Source organism: Orcinus orca, chromosome 7, assembly GCF_937001465.1.
Source record: "Orcinus orca chromosome 7, mOrcOrc1.1, whole genome shotgun sequence".
NCBI lineage: Eukaryota > Metazoa > Chordata > Mammalia > Artiodactyla > Delphinidae > Orcinus > Orcinus orca.
The window spans coordinates 110,949,980-110,965,664 of NC_064565.1; the positions used below are offsets into that span (position 1 = coordinate 110,949,980).

The window sequence follows — 15,685 nt, forward strand, 5'->3', positions numbered from 1 at the left end:
ACAGGAACGTGCTGAGAAGCAATAAAAGGATGAAATCAAAGGCCTTGACAAATACACACATCAGTACTGCTTTCCATCCATTTAGGAAGACAAGCTTTATTGAGGTATTTACTAAACAATAGCTTGCTTTTCCTGGCAATCCGAATACTGCAAATTCTGAAATAAGATGCTCTGTTACCTTTTCAGCAATAGCTACAGAAATGGCCTGACTTCTCCCTACTTCTATAGCCTAGCAAAACTCAAAAGCCCCACCCTGCTTTAGAAGTTTAATGTCAGTGTCAAACCCTTTTAATTCCCTAAATTTTGGGCAGTTCTAGAGCTGTCAGTCCAGCCCACCCAGTCCTGCTCTGGTCCAGAGCTTCCCTAGGGAGGTAAATGCCAAGTTCAAGTTCAGAGCAGCCCTAATACATGTTTTGGCTCTTAGACCTCTAAGTGGCTCTAATATAGTTGAGAGAAGCCTAAGATCCTTAGATTTATCTCTTCTTGGGACTCACTGGATTGGAAGGACTTGGTAGGAATAGAGAATGGCAGGAGAAAATAGGATGAACTTTTTCTGTAGACATTCATCAAATATCTAAGACCCAGGAACCAAAGAACCATGGCCCAGACAGAGTCCCAAACCTATCCCAGTCTGGCTTTCATCACCACAGTGTTCTTAGAGCTATACTTGGGATTCAGTGACATTAGTTTATGATAAAACTCCATGCCAGTCAGGAGCCCAAATAGCTAGCAGCTATTTCCACAGCATATGTGCCCTGGAGGAACCGTGGAGCAATGCACAGTTCACAGATACCTTTAGATTGACTCTGTTGGCACATTTTACAAACTAACACGCCTACACTTCTGTCTGAATCAGTTACCCCCAACTGGCTTGCAGCTGAGGACTTCACGGTGTCACATGCTGGTGGTGAGCATATGGGGTGATTCCGATGATGGGGCCACCCAAGGAAATTTCCAACCGGAAGACTTCCAGAGAGGACTGCTCTTCTCTGCCTCACAGTGCTCACGCACTTTGCAAGGTAACTGAAGATTTATTAAGAACTATAGAGACTAATTTTGGTTTCATTTATGCTTCCCTGTATTAGGAGTATTATGTTCTTACATACATTTCAACACCTCACCATTCCATCTCCAAGCAATATGCATTCTAGTTAATTTTAGTAGAAGAGTTCTTAGTACATTATATCACCTTTCTCCACTCATAAATACTTAATATAGTAAATAATAAAAAATACTTAATAATACTTAATACTTAATAAATCTTTATGCTTTTGCTGGCTTAAGCCAGATGACTTTTTCGTTGAGTTGCTTACTTTTTTATTTGAGTGGGGAAAATCAGTTACTTTTGAATCACCGTTGTGCTTGAATAACATTTGTAAAGAGAATACAAAATGAAATTTCTACTTGACTAAGGCTGGAAATCAAAGTCTGAACTTTAAATCTTTTCCTATTGCTTTTCAATCTACTACTTTCTAAGAGGCAATCTGTATAGTAGGTATCAGCTTTGGTAGTATTTATGCAAATTTACAAGTGTACGGTTTAATTCGGTATGCTTTCCTCAGATAAATTAAAATGAAAAAGATAAGTCAGAAGTCTCTGCTGTCAGTATATCCTCGGGTTAACAGAGCCCACACCAAATGATATCAATGAAAGTCATTATAATCATAACACCTAGTATTAAATCTAAGCCTATTATGTGCCACGCACTGGAATGGGTACTGTAAGTATAACTCCTTCATACTTCACAAGCATTTTATTCTAGATGAAATGAATCTAATGACTTACTTGGAAGTTCTGCCACAATGGAGCAACTGGAACCTGTCTTGCCCTCCCACTGTAAATAATTACACATGTGGACAAAATATATATTAAAAAAAACACTTTAAGACATTAGACAACAGGCAGTGCATGGCTGTGATTGCTAAGAGGAGACAAACGAACAGCTGAGTACCATAACCACTCTGGCATTCTAAATTCTGAACCAATTTAGAACACAACAGTTTCACTGAAATGTGGGGAGTAACTGGAATTTGTGGAGGCTGAGGTAGCTGTAATTTGTAGGAGAGACCACTACAGAAGGTAGAGCCACTCAAAAAAGGAGCATCAGAGATACGATGCATCCCTGAGTTTGTTGCTGAATACTGTGTGCGAGTAAGTTGGAACTCCACAGGCATGGCAAACAAGAGGAAAGATGAACAGTTCCCAAAGCTCACAGAGGACTGGGAAGTATTCAAACTCTCACAGGTTGGAATGCAGACATTTCATTGGCCACCCAGTGCATTATGGGAGGAAAAGGTCACACCTCAGTAGTAGGACATAACTATCCCTAAAGGCTACTAGAGACTCCAAAATACAAAAACAAACCTTGAAAATATCAATCAGGTCAGCAAGTAACTTACCTACCTGCCACAGAAAAGGCCAGCACTTTTAAAAGATATCCAATCACTCAACAACTTAACTCACAATGACCAGCATTCAAAAAAAAAATATCAGATGTACAAAAAAAAAGCAAGAACATGGGACCTATAACCAGAAGGAAAATCAGTCAAAAGACAGAGGTCCAGAAATAACAGATGATGGTGAGTAAACAAGACATTTGTTCAAAAGGTGAAGGAAAACATGGGGAAAATGAGGATAAAAATGGAAGATATTAAAAAAAAAAACAAATGGAATTTCTAGATGTGAAAAATTCAATATTGTCAAAGATAATATTAAAAGAGAGAGAGAGAAAGAAAAAAAGCTACAGACGAATATCCCTCATGAACACAGACACAAAAACTCTGAACAAAATATTAGAGGACAGGATTCGGCAATATGCAAAAAGAATTATACACTATGACCAAGTGGGTTTTATTCCAGAAAGGCAAGATTAATTCAATATTTGAAAATTGATCAATATAATCCATCATAATAATATGTTAAAGAAGAAAAATCATAGACTGATATCAATTGACGCAGAAAAAGCACCTGGCAAAATTCAACACCCATTCATAACTAAAGCTATCAGCAAGCAAGGAATAGAGAGTAACTTCCTCAATTTGATTAAAAAAAAAATCTAAAAATCCCTAGAGCTAACATTATACTTAATGGTGAAAGACTGAATGCTTTTCCCCTACGATTGGGAACAAAGCAAGGATGTCTGCTATCACCACTCTTACCCAAACTAGTGTGAGGAGTTCTAGCCACCGTAATAAGACGATAAAAGGAAATAAAATTTATACATATCAGAAAGGAAGAAATAAAACTGTCCCTAATTTCAGAAGACATACCTACCTATGCATAAAATCACAAGGAATCTACCCCCCAGAATCCTAAAACTAGTAAGTTCATCAAAGTCAGAGGATACAAGATAAACATACAAAAATCAGTTGTATATCTACACACTAGCATTGAACATGTGCACACCAAACTGCAATTCTATTTATAATCACTCAAAAAGAGAGAAATATTTAGTTGTACATGTATAGGAGTTACATACTGAAAACTACAAAATGCTGATGAAGAAATCAAAGATCTAAATAAATGGAGTGTCATACTGTGTTCATGGACTGGAAGACTCCAAACAGTAAAGATATCAATTCTTCCCAAATTAATATACAGGTTTAATACAATTCTTATTAATACCTCATCAAAATCTTTTGTAAATATAGATAAGATTACTCTAAAATTTATATGAAAAAGCAAAGACACTAGTATAGGTGAAACAGTTTTGAAAGAAAAAGAGTAATTGAGAAGAATCATTCTGCCTGATTTCAATGGTTATTACATAACTGCAGCAATCAAGGCTGAGTAGTACTGACAGAGGAATAGATACACAGATCAATGAAAAACAATACAGAATCCAACCAGACCCACACAAATATGGCCAACTGAGTTTTGACAAAGGTTTAAAAGCAATTCAATGAAGGAAAGATAGCCTTTTCAACAAATGGTGCTTGAGAAACTGTACTTCTATAGGAAAAACAAAAACAAAACCCCTCTAGTTGGAAGGTCCCAGGAAAGAAAGCAGACTGTGAGCCAAAGCAATCTTGAGAAAGAAAAACAGAGCTGGAAGAATCAGGCTCCCTGACTTCAGACTATACTATAAAGCTACAGTAATCAAGACAGTATGGTACTGGCACAAAAACAGAAGATAAACTCATGCACCTATGGTCAACTTATCTATGACAAAGGAGGCAAGGATATACAATGGAGAAAAGCCAGTCTCTTCAATAAGTGGTGCTGGGAAGACTGGACAGCTACATGTTAAAGAATGAAATTAGAACACTCCTTAACACCATACAGAAAAATAAACTCAAAATGGATTAAACACCTAAATGTAAGACCAGACACTATAAAACTCTTAAAGGAAAACACAGGCAGAGGACTCTATGACATAAATCACAGCATATCCTTTTTGACCCACCTGCTAGAGAAATGGAAATAAAAATAAACAAATGGGACCTAACGAAACTTAAAAGCTTTTGCAGAGCAAAGGAAACCATAAACAAGACGAAAAGACAAACCTCACAATGGGAGAAAATATTTGCAAACAAAGCAACTGGCAAAGGATTAATCTCCAAAATATACAAGCAGCTCATGCAGCTCAATATCTAAAAAACAATCAACCCAATCCAAAAATGGGTGGGAGACCTAAATAGACATTTCTCCAAAGAAGACATACAGATTGCCAGCAAACACATGAAAAAATGTTCAACATCACTAATCATTAGAGAAATGCAAATCAAAACCACAATGAGGTATCACCTCACACCAGTCAGAATGGTCATCACCAAAAAATCTAAATGCTGGAGAGGGTGGGGAGAAAAGGGAACCCTCCTGCACCATTGGTGGGAATGTAAATTGATACAGCCACTATGGAGAACAGTATGGAGGTTCCTTAGAAAACTAAAAACAGAACTATCATATGAGCCAGCAATCCCGCTACTGGGCATATACCTTGAGAAAACCATAATTCAAAAAGATACATGTACCACAATGTTCATTGCAGCACTATTTACAATAGCCAGGACATGGAAGCAACCTAAGTGTCCATCGACAGATGAATGGATAAAGAAGATGTGACACATATATACAATGGAATATTACTCAGCCATAAAAAGGAACGAAACTGAGTTATTTGTAATGAGGTGGATGGACCTAGAGCCTGTCATACAGAGTGAAGTAAGTCAGAAAGAGAAAAACAAATACCGTATGCTAACACATATACAAGGAATCTAAAACAACGGTACTGCTGAACCTAGTCACAGGGCAGGAATAAAGACGCAGAGGTAGAGAACGGACTTGAGGACACAGAGGGGGAAGGGGAAGCTGGGACAAAGTGAGAGAGTATCATTGACATATATAACCTACCAAATGTAAAATGGATGGCTAGTGGGAAGCTTGCATAGCACAGGGAGATCAGCTCGGTGCTTTGAGATGACCTAGAGGGGTGGGATAGGGAGGGTGGGAGGGAGGCTCAAGAGGGAGGGGATATGGGGATATATGTGTACATATAGCTGATTAACTTTGTTGTACATCAGGAACTAACACAACAGTGTAAAGCAATTATACTCCAATAAAGATGTAAAATAAAAGAAAAAATGAATGGAGACTGTGAAAAAGTAATCTAACAGTACTTACAAATGTATGAAACAACCTCACTGCAGGGTTGGGGGCAGTGCTGACTTAAGTGACTTTGGAACGAGTAGAGTTGGTAGGACTGAAGGCAGAAGGATGTGTACACCAGCACTGTAGTCTAGTTTATAAAGTTGCTTCCCATAAGGATACAAGTTATGAATTCTGATACTGCTCTACATGTATATAGGAATTAAGCAAGTAAGTAAAAGGATGTTGGATGGTAGGAGCCAGGAATCTTGTTGTTGGTGTGGGAATTTACAGATAAACAGGAGAGAAGGCTGGAATGATACATGTAATAATGGAACAGAGTTGGAGAAATTAGTATAAATTCATGTTTAGCTTTATTTAGATATAGATGGTTACATATGGCAATATTTATAGACACACGGGTTAGTATACACACACATTCCCTTGCTATGTCAGCTGAGAGGATCTAGGAGCAATGACATCCCAGGAATAATGAGCACAGCTAGTGCCCAGATCTTGGTTTCCAGTATCATTCTCCCATAAAAAGAACCAAGCCTCCCTGAAGAGATGGTTGATTCAAGACTGGAGCAGGAAATGTACAAGACAAGACTGGAGCTTCTTGCAGTGCCGGAAAGCATGTAAGTGTTCATACACACACATATACACATACACACACACACACACTCTCCACCAACAACAATGGGGTATGTCAAAGGGACACAGAAACCCAAATGAAAGAACTCCCAGTGTCCAAGTCTGGAACATTTTGAGCCACAAAATAAATAAAAATATGTTGGATTATAACTCAAAGTATAAAATAAATATCCACAAGTCCACAGTGATATAAATAAATGAGCAAATAAATAAATAAATGGGGGAAAACAGACAAATCTCTCCTACAGAAGAATTTCACATAGTTTACGTAGCTACCCTACCCTCAAAGAGGGAAAGAATAACTCCCGGTTCCTTAAGTGTGGTCCACACATAGTAACCTTCTTTCAAAGAGTAAAGTATGCAAAGAGGGGAAAAGAGTAACATTATAGGGGAAAAACTTGACAAACACTTCCTCAGGTGATTAAAGTCAACATCAATGGTCAGAAATCATACTTGATAGTATGTAGCCTTGATATGATGGGGTACGATTAGAAAATGGACAAAGGACATGAAGAGACGTTTCACCAAAGAGGATGTACAGATGTCGAATAATCACATGAAAAGACGTCCAATGTCATTTATAATTAGGGAAATTCAAATCAAAACCACAAGATATCACTAAACACATGATCAAAATGGCTAAAATTAAAAATGAAGGCAACACAAAATGCTGGCAAGGATAGAGAGAAACTGGATCACTAGACATTGTTGATGGGAAGGGGAAATGGTTAAGCCACTCTGGAAACATTCCGGCATAGTTTGGAAAACTAAACATCAACTACCATATGACCCAGCATTTGAACTCCTGGGCAACTGTTCCAGAAAAAATAAAAACTTACATTCACACAAAAACCTGTAAATGAAGGTTTACAGCAGCTTTCTTCATAATAGCTCAAAATTGGAAAGAACCCAGATTTCTTTCAACAGGGGGATAGTTAAACAAACTGTGGTATATTCATATCATGGAACGCAGCTCAGCAATAAAAAGGAAGAAACTTGATACACATAATGATCTGGATGAATCTCCAGAGAATTATGCTAAGTGAAAAAAAAACACAAAAGGTTACATGCTATATGATTCCATTTATAAAACATTCTTGGAATACCAAAATTATAAAGATGCAGAACAGATTAGTGGTTTCCAGGGATTAAGAGGAAAGCTTCCTGTGGTGGAGGAGAAATGGGTGTGGCTATAAAAGGGAAGCATGAGGAATCCTTGTGATGAAAATGTTCTGCATCTTGACTGTATCAATGTTAGTATCCTGGGTGTGATACTGTACTATAGTTGTACAGCGTGTTACCATTGGGGGTAAGTGGTTAAACGGTACACTGGATCCCTCTGTGTGACTTCTTAAGATGGCTTATGAAGTTTGAAGTTTCAATTATCTCAAAATAAAAAGTTTGATTTTGAAAAAACAGCCAAAGGAAGAAAAAGACATATACACAGTCAATAGTTTCCTTAAAAATGTGCTAATGAATTCCATTAGCTAGGATGTTAGGATAACTGGATACTCATATGGGAAAAAAGTAAACTTCCATCCTTAAGTCACACCATACACACAAAAAAATTAACTCAAAACCTAAACCTAAAAGCAAAATCTATTTTAAAAAATGCTAGAAGAAAACATTGGATAAAGTGTCATCATCATAAGGTAGGCAAAGAAAGAACAAACTAAAAAAGAAAAAAATTGATAAATCAGAGATCACCAAAAATAAAAGCACTTGCTCCCACAAAAATACCATTAAGAATGCATGGATGTCCTGCTGGGAAAAAAAAAAAAAAAAGAATGAATGGATGAGCAAAATGTTTATCTGACAAAGGATTTATATCTAGAATATGTAAATAATTCTTACACCTCAGTAATATAACAAAAATCCAATTTTTAAAAAAAATGGGTGGAAGATTTGAAAAGACCCTTCTCAAGGTAAGACATATGAATGGTCAATAATTACATGAAAGATGCTCAACATCAAAGAAATGCAAATTAAAAATCTCAGTGAGAATAAAACATTGATGGCATTTGCCCATGAAAATGAGCTGGAAATTGTAGAACACTCTCTTGTGAACTAAAAGACAAATATTGAAAAGTAGTTGAGTTAGAAAACAGAGGGGAAATATAACATTATTTGACTTTTAATAATGCATATAGACTTTCTGCTATGGAGAGAGAGCAATGGGTCACTGATGTCCCGTTTGGACTACTGTTCTAGTGGCCATGGCAACGGGCCTGAAAGAACTTCGGGCTTCCCTGTTGGAGTACAGTAATCTCCAGCCTATGATTTCAGGTAGAAACAAAGCAAGTCCTGGAGAATTCATGTTGCGTGAGGGCATCCTTTCTTTCCCTCTACTAGTCCTGCCTGAGCCAAGTAATTCTAGGTGGCAGAATTACAAAGCCTCAGAGACAAGAGTGGACGCAAAATAAGTTAAAAACTGAAAACTGGACAGGATGCAGGCCAGGTCTTAAGGAGACAGCTGTGTTGAAGGCCCGCAGGGGTTGAAGAGAGGGAACCTCTCTGGGTCCAGATGACCGGAGGGAGTGTATTTTCAAGGAGAAGCCTAAATTCATCAAGGAAGGGCAGAGCTCCCCACATACCTCCTCCCAGAGTTAGTCTGCTGGCCTGAGAGTGAAGTGTCTTGAGCCAACTGAAAAAGCCAGTCTCAAAAGGTAAATGTGACACTGGATGGCGTGTCTAATTAGATAACAATGAGTTGCTAATTCGCTCCACTCAGTCAAATTAGGGAGCTTTTGAGCACTTAATAGTTGGCCAAGAGTAAATTTTGCTAAACCTCAGTTGTAATGAAAGAGGATTTAGTTCCAAGGTAGCGACTCAAAGAGCAGAGGCACCATGATTCCTTACATGATGATAGCTAATTTTTCATCAGTCCCTCCCCTGGAATGCTAGTTCTCAGAATAGGTTCTTTTTTAAGGGAAAAAAAAAAAGTTATATGATCAAATATATTTGGAAATAAACAAAGGCAAACAAGATTCTTAACTGTTAAGTGCCTCTAATACGTGGGCCTTCTTTAGGAACCTCCACACGGCAGGTACCAAGTCCCCAATTTTGGGGGGCACAGACATTTTTCCCATGGAGTATCTCATCTGATCAGTGTTCTGCAAAACACATTAATAGTGCAACTCTCCTAACAACTTCAGGAAATAGTCTGTGGTCCCCTGCAGTTTGAAAAATTAACAGGGCTGACTAGAGACAGGCTTTTGTTGTTGTCAAAGCCCAGTTAGAGTGACGTTTGAAACTACTTCAACTGGAAGAGTCCTACCGCACCCTGCGATCAGGGTAAGGACCCTGAACAAAAGCCTAGGGGTAGACTTTCCAGCTACAGCATGTGGATGGGGGGCAGGGGAGGCACAGGGGATTGCGAGGCAGGAGGTCCGGGGCAAGAACCTCACTGAGAAGAGCCTGACATGGGTATCCAGGGTGCCCAGGAAAAGCCTGGAAAGACCAGATGGGGCCAGACCTCCCAGGTCTTGATGATCAGGTTAAGGGCTTTGCTTTTCTTCTTAAAGACAATGAAATGCCAGTAGGTGATTTTAAGTAGGGAGAGACAAGATTAGATTTTAATTTAAAAGGTCTCTTCAGTGTGGCAAATGTTTAGGGGTGAAGGGGAATGGGTGTGGGGACACCTTGCACTAGTGCAGGTGGAGGTGCAGGCAGCCTGGTGTTGGCTCTAGGAAGAAGTGAGAGGATCTAGAGGTTTCTAGGACTTGGTGGTTGGATGCAGGTAAGGAGGAAGAAGAGGAGGCATCAAAATGATTCCTCAGTTTCCATCCAGAACAGCTCAGGTGGTAGTAATATCATTTAATGAGCTGGAAAATATTTAAAGAAAGAAAGGAGAAGAAAATATATGAGTCTGAGGTGTCTCTGAGGGACATTCAAAAGTGAATGCTGAGTAGGCAGTTGGAGATTTGCTAAATATTCTAGAGAAGAGATTGTATTTTATCTCCCGTAAGATGCCAGGATACATTTCAAATGTATTAAATATTTGCATGGCCAAAATTAACTCATACATAATTAGAAAAATATGAGTATATTTATAAAATCTTGATACCTAGGGTCTTTCTAGCATGAAACAAGAAATCAAAAGAAAATATTAAGATGTAATCGTATATAGCTAGTGGGAAGCAGCCGCATAGCACAGGGAGATCAGCTCGGTGCTTTGTGACCACCTAGAGGGGTGGGACAGGGAGGGTGGAAGGGAGACGCAAGACGGAGGGAATATGGGGATATGTGTATACATATAGCTGATTCACTTTGTTATACAGCAGAAACTAACACACCATTGTAAAGCAATTATACTCCAATAAAGATGTTAAAAAAAATGAGATTTGCATTTCTTACTTCAGTGGTTTGGCTAAAGACCATTTTCTTTCCTGTTAAAGGGAATGCATACGTGCAAAATAAAATTAAAATATGATATATAGAATAAAATACTTTATATACATTTCAAAGACAAATGACATTGGAAAAATATTTGCACCCTATTCAGGGCTGAATAGAAATAGGCACTGGGTATTTTCAAAGACCAGGTAGAGTAATGCTTGAACCTAGTTCAGTTGGAAGAGTCCTATGTAATCAAATGTAATATACTTAACATACAGGGCGATTTCAAATCAAGAATAAAGATTAACGTGAACGACCTGGTAGAAAAGCAAGCCAAGGATAGGAATAGGGAGTTCAAGAAGAAACACAAATGACTATAAATAAAATTTAAAAGTATTTAATCTCACTAGGAATCAAAGACTTACAAATTAAAACAATACAAATAGCATATAAAGCCACTAGAATGACGATTCTCAGTATGTGTGTGAGAACAAGGAAATAAAAGCTCCTTTGCACTCTGGGTAGGAGTGAATACTGGTGCAAGGTATTTTCTTGGAGAGCAATATGGAAATAAGTATGAATTCTCCTGGACCCTGGGATTCCATTCCTAAGAAATTAGCTCAAAGAAATACTCATACAAGTTCACAAAGATGTACATGCAAGAACATTCATTGCAATGTTGTTTATAATAGGAAAAAGTTCCCAACTCTCCAAAGGTTGAATTGAGGATGGGTTAAAAAAATCCTGATGTATCATGTAACGCAGCAGTCCCCAACCTTTTTGGCACCAGGGACCGGTTTCGCGGAAGACAATTTTTCCATAGCCTGGGGGGATGGGAGGGGACGTGGGTGGGGCGGGGGTGGGGTGGTGGGGGGTGGTGATTCAGGCGATGAGGAAAGGCAGATGAACCTTCGCTTGCTTGCCGTCCCGGGGGTTGGGGACCCCTGATGTAATGGATGACAGGACAGCCAGTAAAAATGATAAAACAGAAGTATATACCTTAATGTGAAAACACGTTTATGAAATACATATATTTTTAAATGAAAAGTAGGTTGCAATATAGTATGAACAGTATGATTCCTTTTATGTTCAAATATATGCATTTACACTATACACTATGTATTATACACACACAGACCTTCAGGAAAATCCCTGGATATATGTATCAAAATGTCAACAATGGTTGTCTCCTAGTTGTGCATTTTTAAGTGGTGGGCTTTTTTTCTATAGCACTATATTTTCTCATTTTTCTTCCATGCTTTTCATTATTTGTGGGATATAAACATCTGGGGGAAAAAGCCAGGATGCTTCCCCAATATTATTTTTGCATCCATTGATGAGTGTAAATGTCTGTGTGTGTTTATAAACCAGTCAGAAAAACAAAACCATCTGCAAATCATTTTCTGGAGCAAGCCCACTTCTAAGTCCCAGGAAAAGACGAAAGGAAAACACAGGATGTGACACAGCTAAATAGAAGAAATATCAGAGGTTGCTTCTCCCACATCTTGACTGTTGGCATCTTCCCCAGAAGCACAAATAAGGCTCCCTAGGGAGGGACTGGGAGTCCAGGCTCTGTGAAATTCTCCAGGGCTAGGGAGGTGGCCACCAGGCCTTAGGGGGGAGAGGTGAGCACGCAAGGTGCTCTCCAGCCAATGACAACACGTTTTCCAGAAACTTCAGTGCCCACCTTCTTCTATCAGCACTTTATATGTCAACCTTTCCCAGCTTGTAAACCAGAGTGACCCTGCTGCTTTTGCTGGTTGCGCAAGTGCTGAAAACAGAGACGTGACCTACGCTCTGCATCTCCGGACTCCTGCATTTGGCTGGCGAAGCCAAGGATGGAACCTCCTCTCCCCACGTGGTTCATGATACCTTTTGAGAATCTGATGAAAATTTGAGAGCCTCCTCTCAGCATATACACATATATCCAACACTTCACATCTGTTTTCAGGGTTCACAAACTCGCTGAAACCCTTGAGGGGTGACTTCAAAGGAGCCCTTATTAAGCTGCATCCCTTAGTCCAGAAGCGACCACTCAGAGGGTGCCACTGTGACTTCTCTGGAACCCAGCCCTGTCCTCCCTCGCTGCTTTGCCATCAGCAGCTTTCTTCCCCCATCCACTCTCCCTCCCCACACCTGTACCGGCCTCACCTTCACTAATAATTCAACCGTGAACTAAGAGTAGCTCCCCCTGCTGTCCCACCGCTGCCACTACCACCTCTCCGTTATTCGAATTCCAGACACTGCTGTATCTTTCTATAAAAGTAAACGTGGTCGCGTAATGCAATTTCTATAGAAGACACATCTGATCCTTCCTTTCTCCTTCCTGCTTCCATTAGCACGGACACTTTTTCAGGTGTTAGTGTAATGGCTCATTTTTCATGTTTCAAAGCTGCAGGTCTGCAAACGTACAGTAAGGGCAGTCTCAGCAGGTCTCTGAACCAAATGCTGATTTCAGAAGAGCCTTGCTTAATGACAACACAGTAGATTGTTTTAAAACGGTTCTTCATCCAAACAATGCCTACTTACATTTTGCAATTCATATTTTGCAATAATGTATGCATAGAAGTTTCTGGGTTTTTTTTAACAGCTGCCATCTCAGGGATTTTGCGGTAAATCTGAAAACTCAGTTCCTGGCTCACTTGCCTGTAAACCCGGGTGCGCAGACACATGTGCCATTGAGGCCTTCACTGTCACAGGTGCCTCCGTTCAGACAGCTGACGTTAGCACAGGGGTCCTTGTAGGATTCACAGTGGATTCCTGCGGAGAAACAGATGCAAAAGGGGTGACTCATTAAGGGGTCTCCAGCTCCCATGGCCTTTAAAAGGAAAGTGTTGGAAAAGCCTTGAACAGTGTGGAGGCTGATTCCCAGAGGGGTGTATGTGCACATGTGTATGTATTCACATGCCCACCTTTGACTTTAGGTTGTTGTAAAAACACACCTTAGGAGAAAAAAACAGATTGAGTACCGGCTCGTAGGTCCCACCATGAAGTCTTTTACGTACTTTCTCTGACCACACGCCCCAAAGCCTGGGCAACAGAATGTTAAAACTTGGAAAGATAAAATTTATCAGTGATAAATGCTCTCTAAGTCTCCAAAAGAAACAGAACATAGCCAGACAGTCTATATAAACTGTCAATATAATTGATAAACAGTATCCTGAAGGTAAAGATTTGGAGTCAGATACTTAGACGAGCCCCAGTCATACTTTGGAAAATTGCAGAGGAGAGAAGGAAGTGTTTGTCCTTAGACCTCATTCCCAAAGACCAACCGGTTCACCACAGGCGAAAGGTAACATCTTGTGCACATACTGCATTCCAGACCCTTGTGCTGTGCTTTACGTGTAATGGGATCCTCAGGCCAGCACCATGAAACAAGGATCCAAATGCAAGGTCACCAGGCTGGCGGGGACGGAGCTGGGACCTGATGATGCTGGCAACTTGAACGTGAGTCTGTGCTCGCTGAGTAGTTCCCCTGAGACGGAGCTCCGCCGTGGAAATATACAACATTCTACGGAACTCAGTGCCCATTCAAACAGAATGGAGGCCCTGAAAAGAATCTTTATAGCAAATACAGTTCCCAGTGGTGTAAAAAAATAGTCTACGTGTGCATGTATGTATGCAAGTGCTTGAAGGTGGACTGAGAGGAGAATGAAGTACTTTGAAAGTCACTTTGTGCATTTCTATATTGTTGCCATTTTTCACAATGAGTATATAGTATTTTATCATTTTATTTAAAAAAACAACTTTAAAAATCCAACACCATTCGCAAGGTAGAATTTCTGGTGTTGTTTCACTGGAGTGCCAGATGGATGAATAGACTAATCTCTCTCTCGACCCCCTACCATTTGGAGAGGAAGATAAATTACATTCTATGTAAGAATGTAGATAATGATATACTCACCCTTCCCAACAGCCTCAAGAAAAAATAAGCATAAAGCAAATAACAACAGGATGGTATTAATTTCCTTACTTCACTCATATCTGTACAAAGGCCTGCCACACCCAGCGACTCACATCGTTTTGTCACTGAAATTATTCTTGCTGAGATTTTTTTTCTCTCCTTTCCTTTTCAGTTGTCAGTGTCTTAAGAAGGAAGGTTCAAGAATGAGGGGGAGAAGTACAAGAGAAAAAGGAAACAGAACTACCTACTTGTAGTCACATTAATGATTTATTTGCGCCTGGTAAAGCATTTTAGAATGGATGGTTTTTCATTTCTTTTTATCCTTTGCCCTCATATCCAGCCTATGAACAATAATAGTCTACCAGATATTTTCCTAAAGTGTCTTTCAGATCTCTGCCTGACATTTCTCCCTGAAACCACCACCCCAAGCCCACTGCCTCACGCCAGGTGGGAGACGCTCCCGGCCCCAAGCCATCTCCTGGCTCCTTCTCTGCCTCCAGTGACGTGATGGAACCTCCCTGACGCATCGTCCTTAACAAACCCAGGACTCATGGTAATATTCAAGGTCAAACTAATTTAAAGATTAAAGCATAAAACTGGTAATTGTTCTTCACTTGAGTGTGTATGGCCTCTGCACCCAGAAGTCTCCATTTCCATTTTCCCACTGATTCCCAAATAGCACAGGCTGAATTGAAAGAATAAAATGCAAAAGAGCCTCTTCTGCTTCAAAATGTTCATAAGAAGACAAGGGTTCATATATTCAGAATTTCCCAGGAGGCTGATCAATGGGAACCACGTGACAAAAAAGGCTTTCAATTGTAATGGGAAATACAGACACAGATCAAGGTTCAGAGAGGTCTGAAACCTAAAAGATATTTCCATTAGACCTAAAATAAAAGCAATCAAGGATAATCTTTCCCGGGTTTCTACAAATACATTTGCCAATCTAACCTTATAATAGTCGTATAACTAATACATTAGCACACAAATGACCACATTCTTCAAATAGGGCTGAAAAGCACATTCTAGGCTAGATATTTAAGCACCTTAACATTAAAAGCCTTCAATAAGATAGATTTGATGAAAATGTCCAAGATAATAAGCAATTTCAATCTTTTGGGTGGGTTTTCTGGGCAATGACTTTATCCTTTGTTATTTCTCTTTTTCAAAAGATAAGATATTCAGTCACTTGAAGGTCATTGA

The 15,685-nt window shown here is 39.5% G+C and overlaps 1 protein-coding gene across 2 annotated transcripts in view; it reads right to left on the reverse strand.

The window, feature by feature from the left end:
• Nucleotides 1-15,685, reverse strand: part of DNER (delta/notch like EGF repeat containing) — a 326,228-nt gene that overhangs the window by 22,361 nt on the left and 288,182 nt on the right. For both annotated transcript variants that reach the window (XM_004262614.4, XM_033426041.2), the window contains exon 10: nt 13,225-13,338. In XM_004262614.4, coding sequence (XP_004262662.2) covers nt 13,225-13,338 — 114 coding nt within the window. The remainder of the gene's footprint in view (nt 1-13,224; nt 13,339-15,685) is intronic.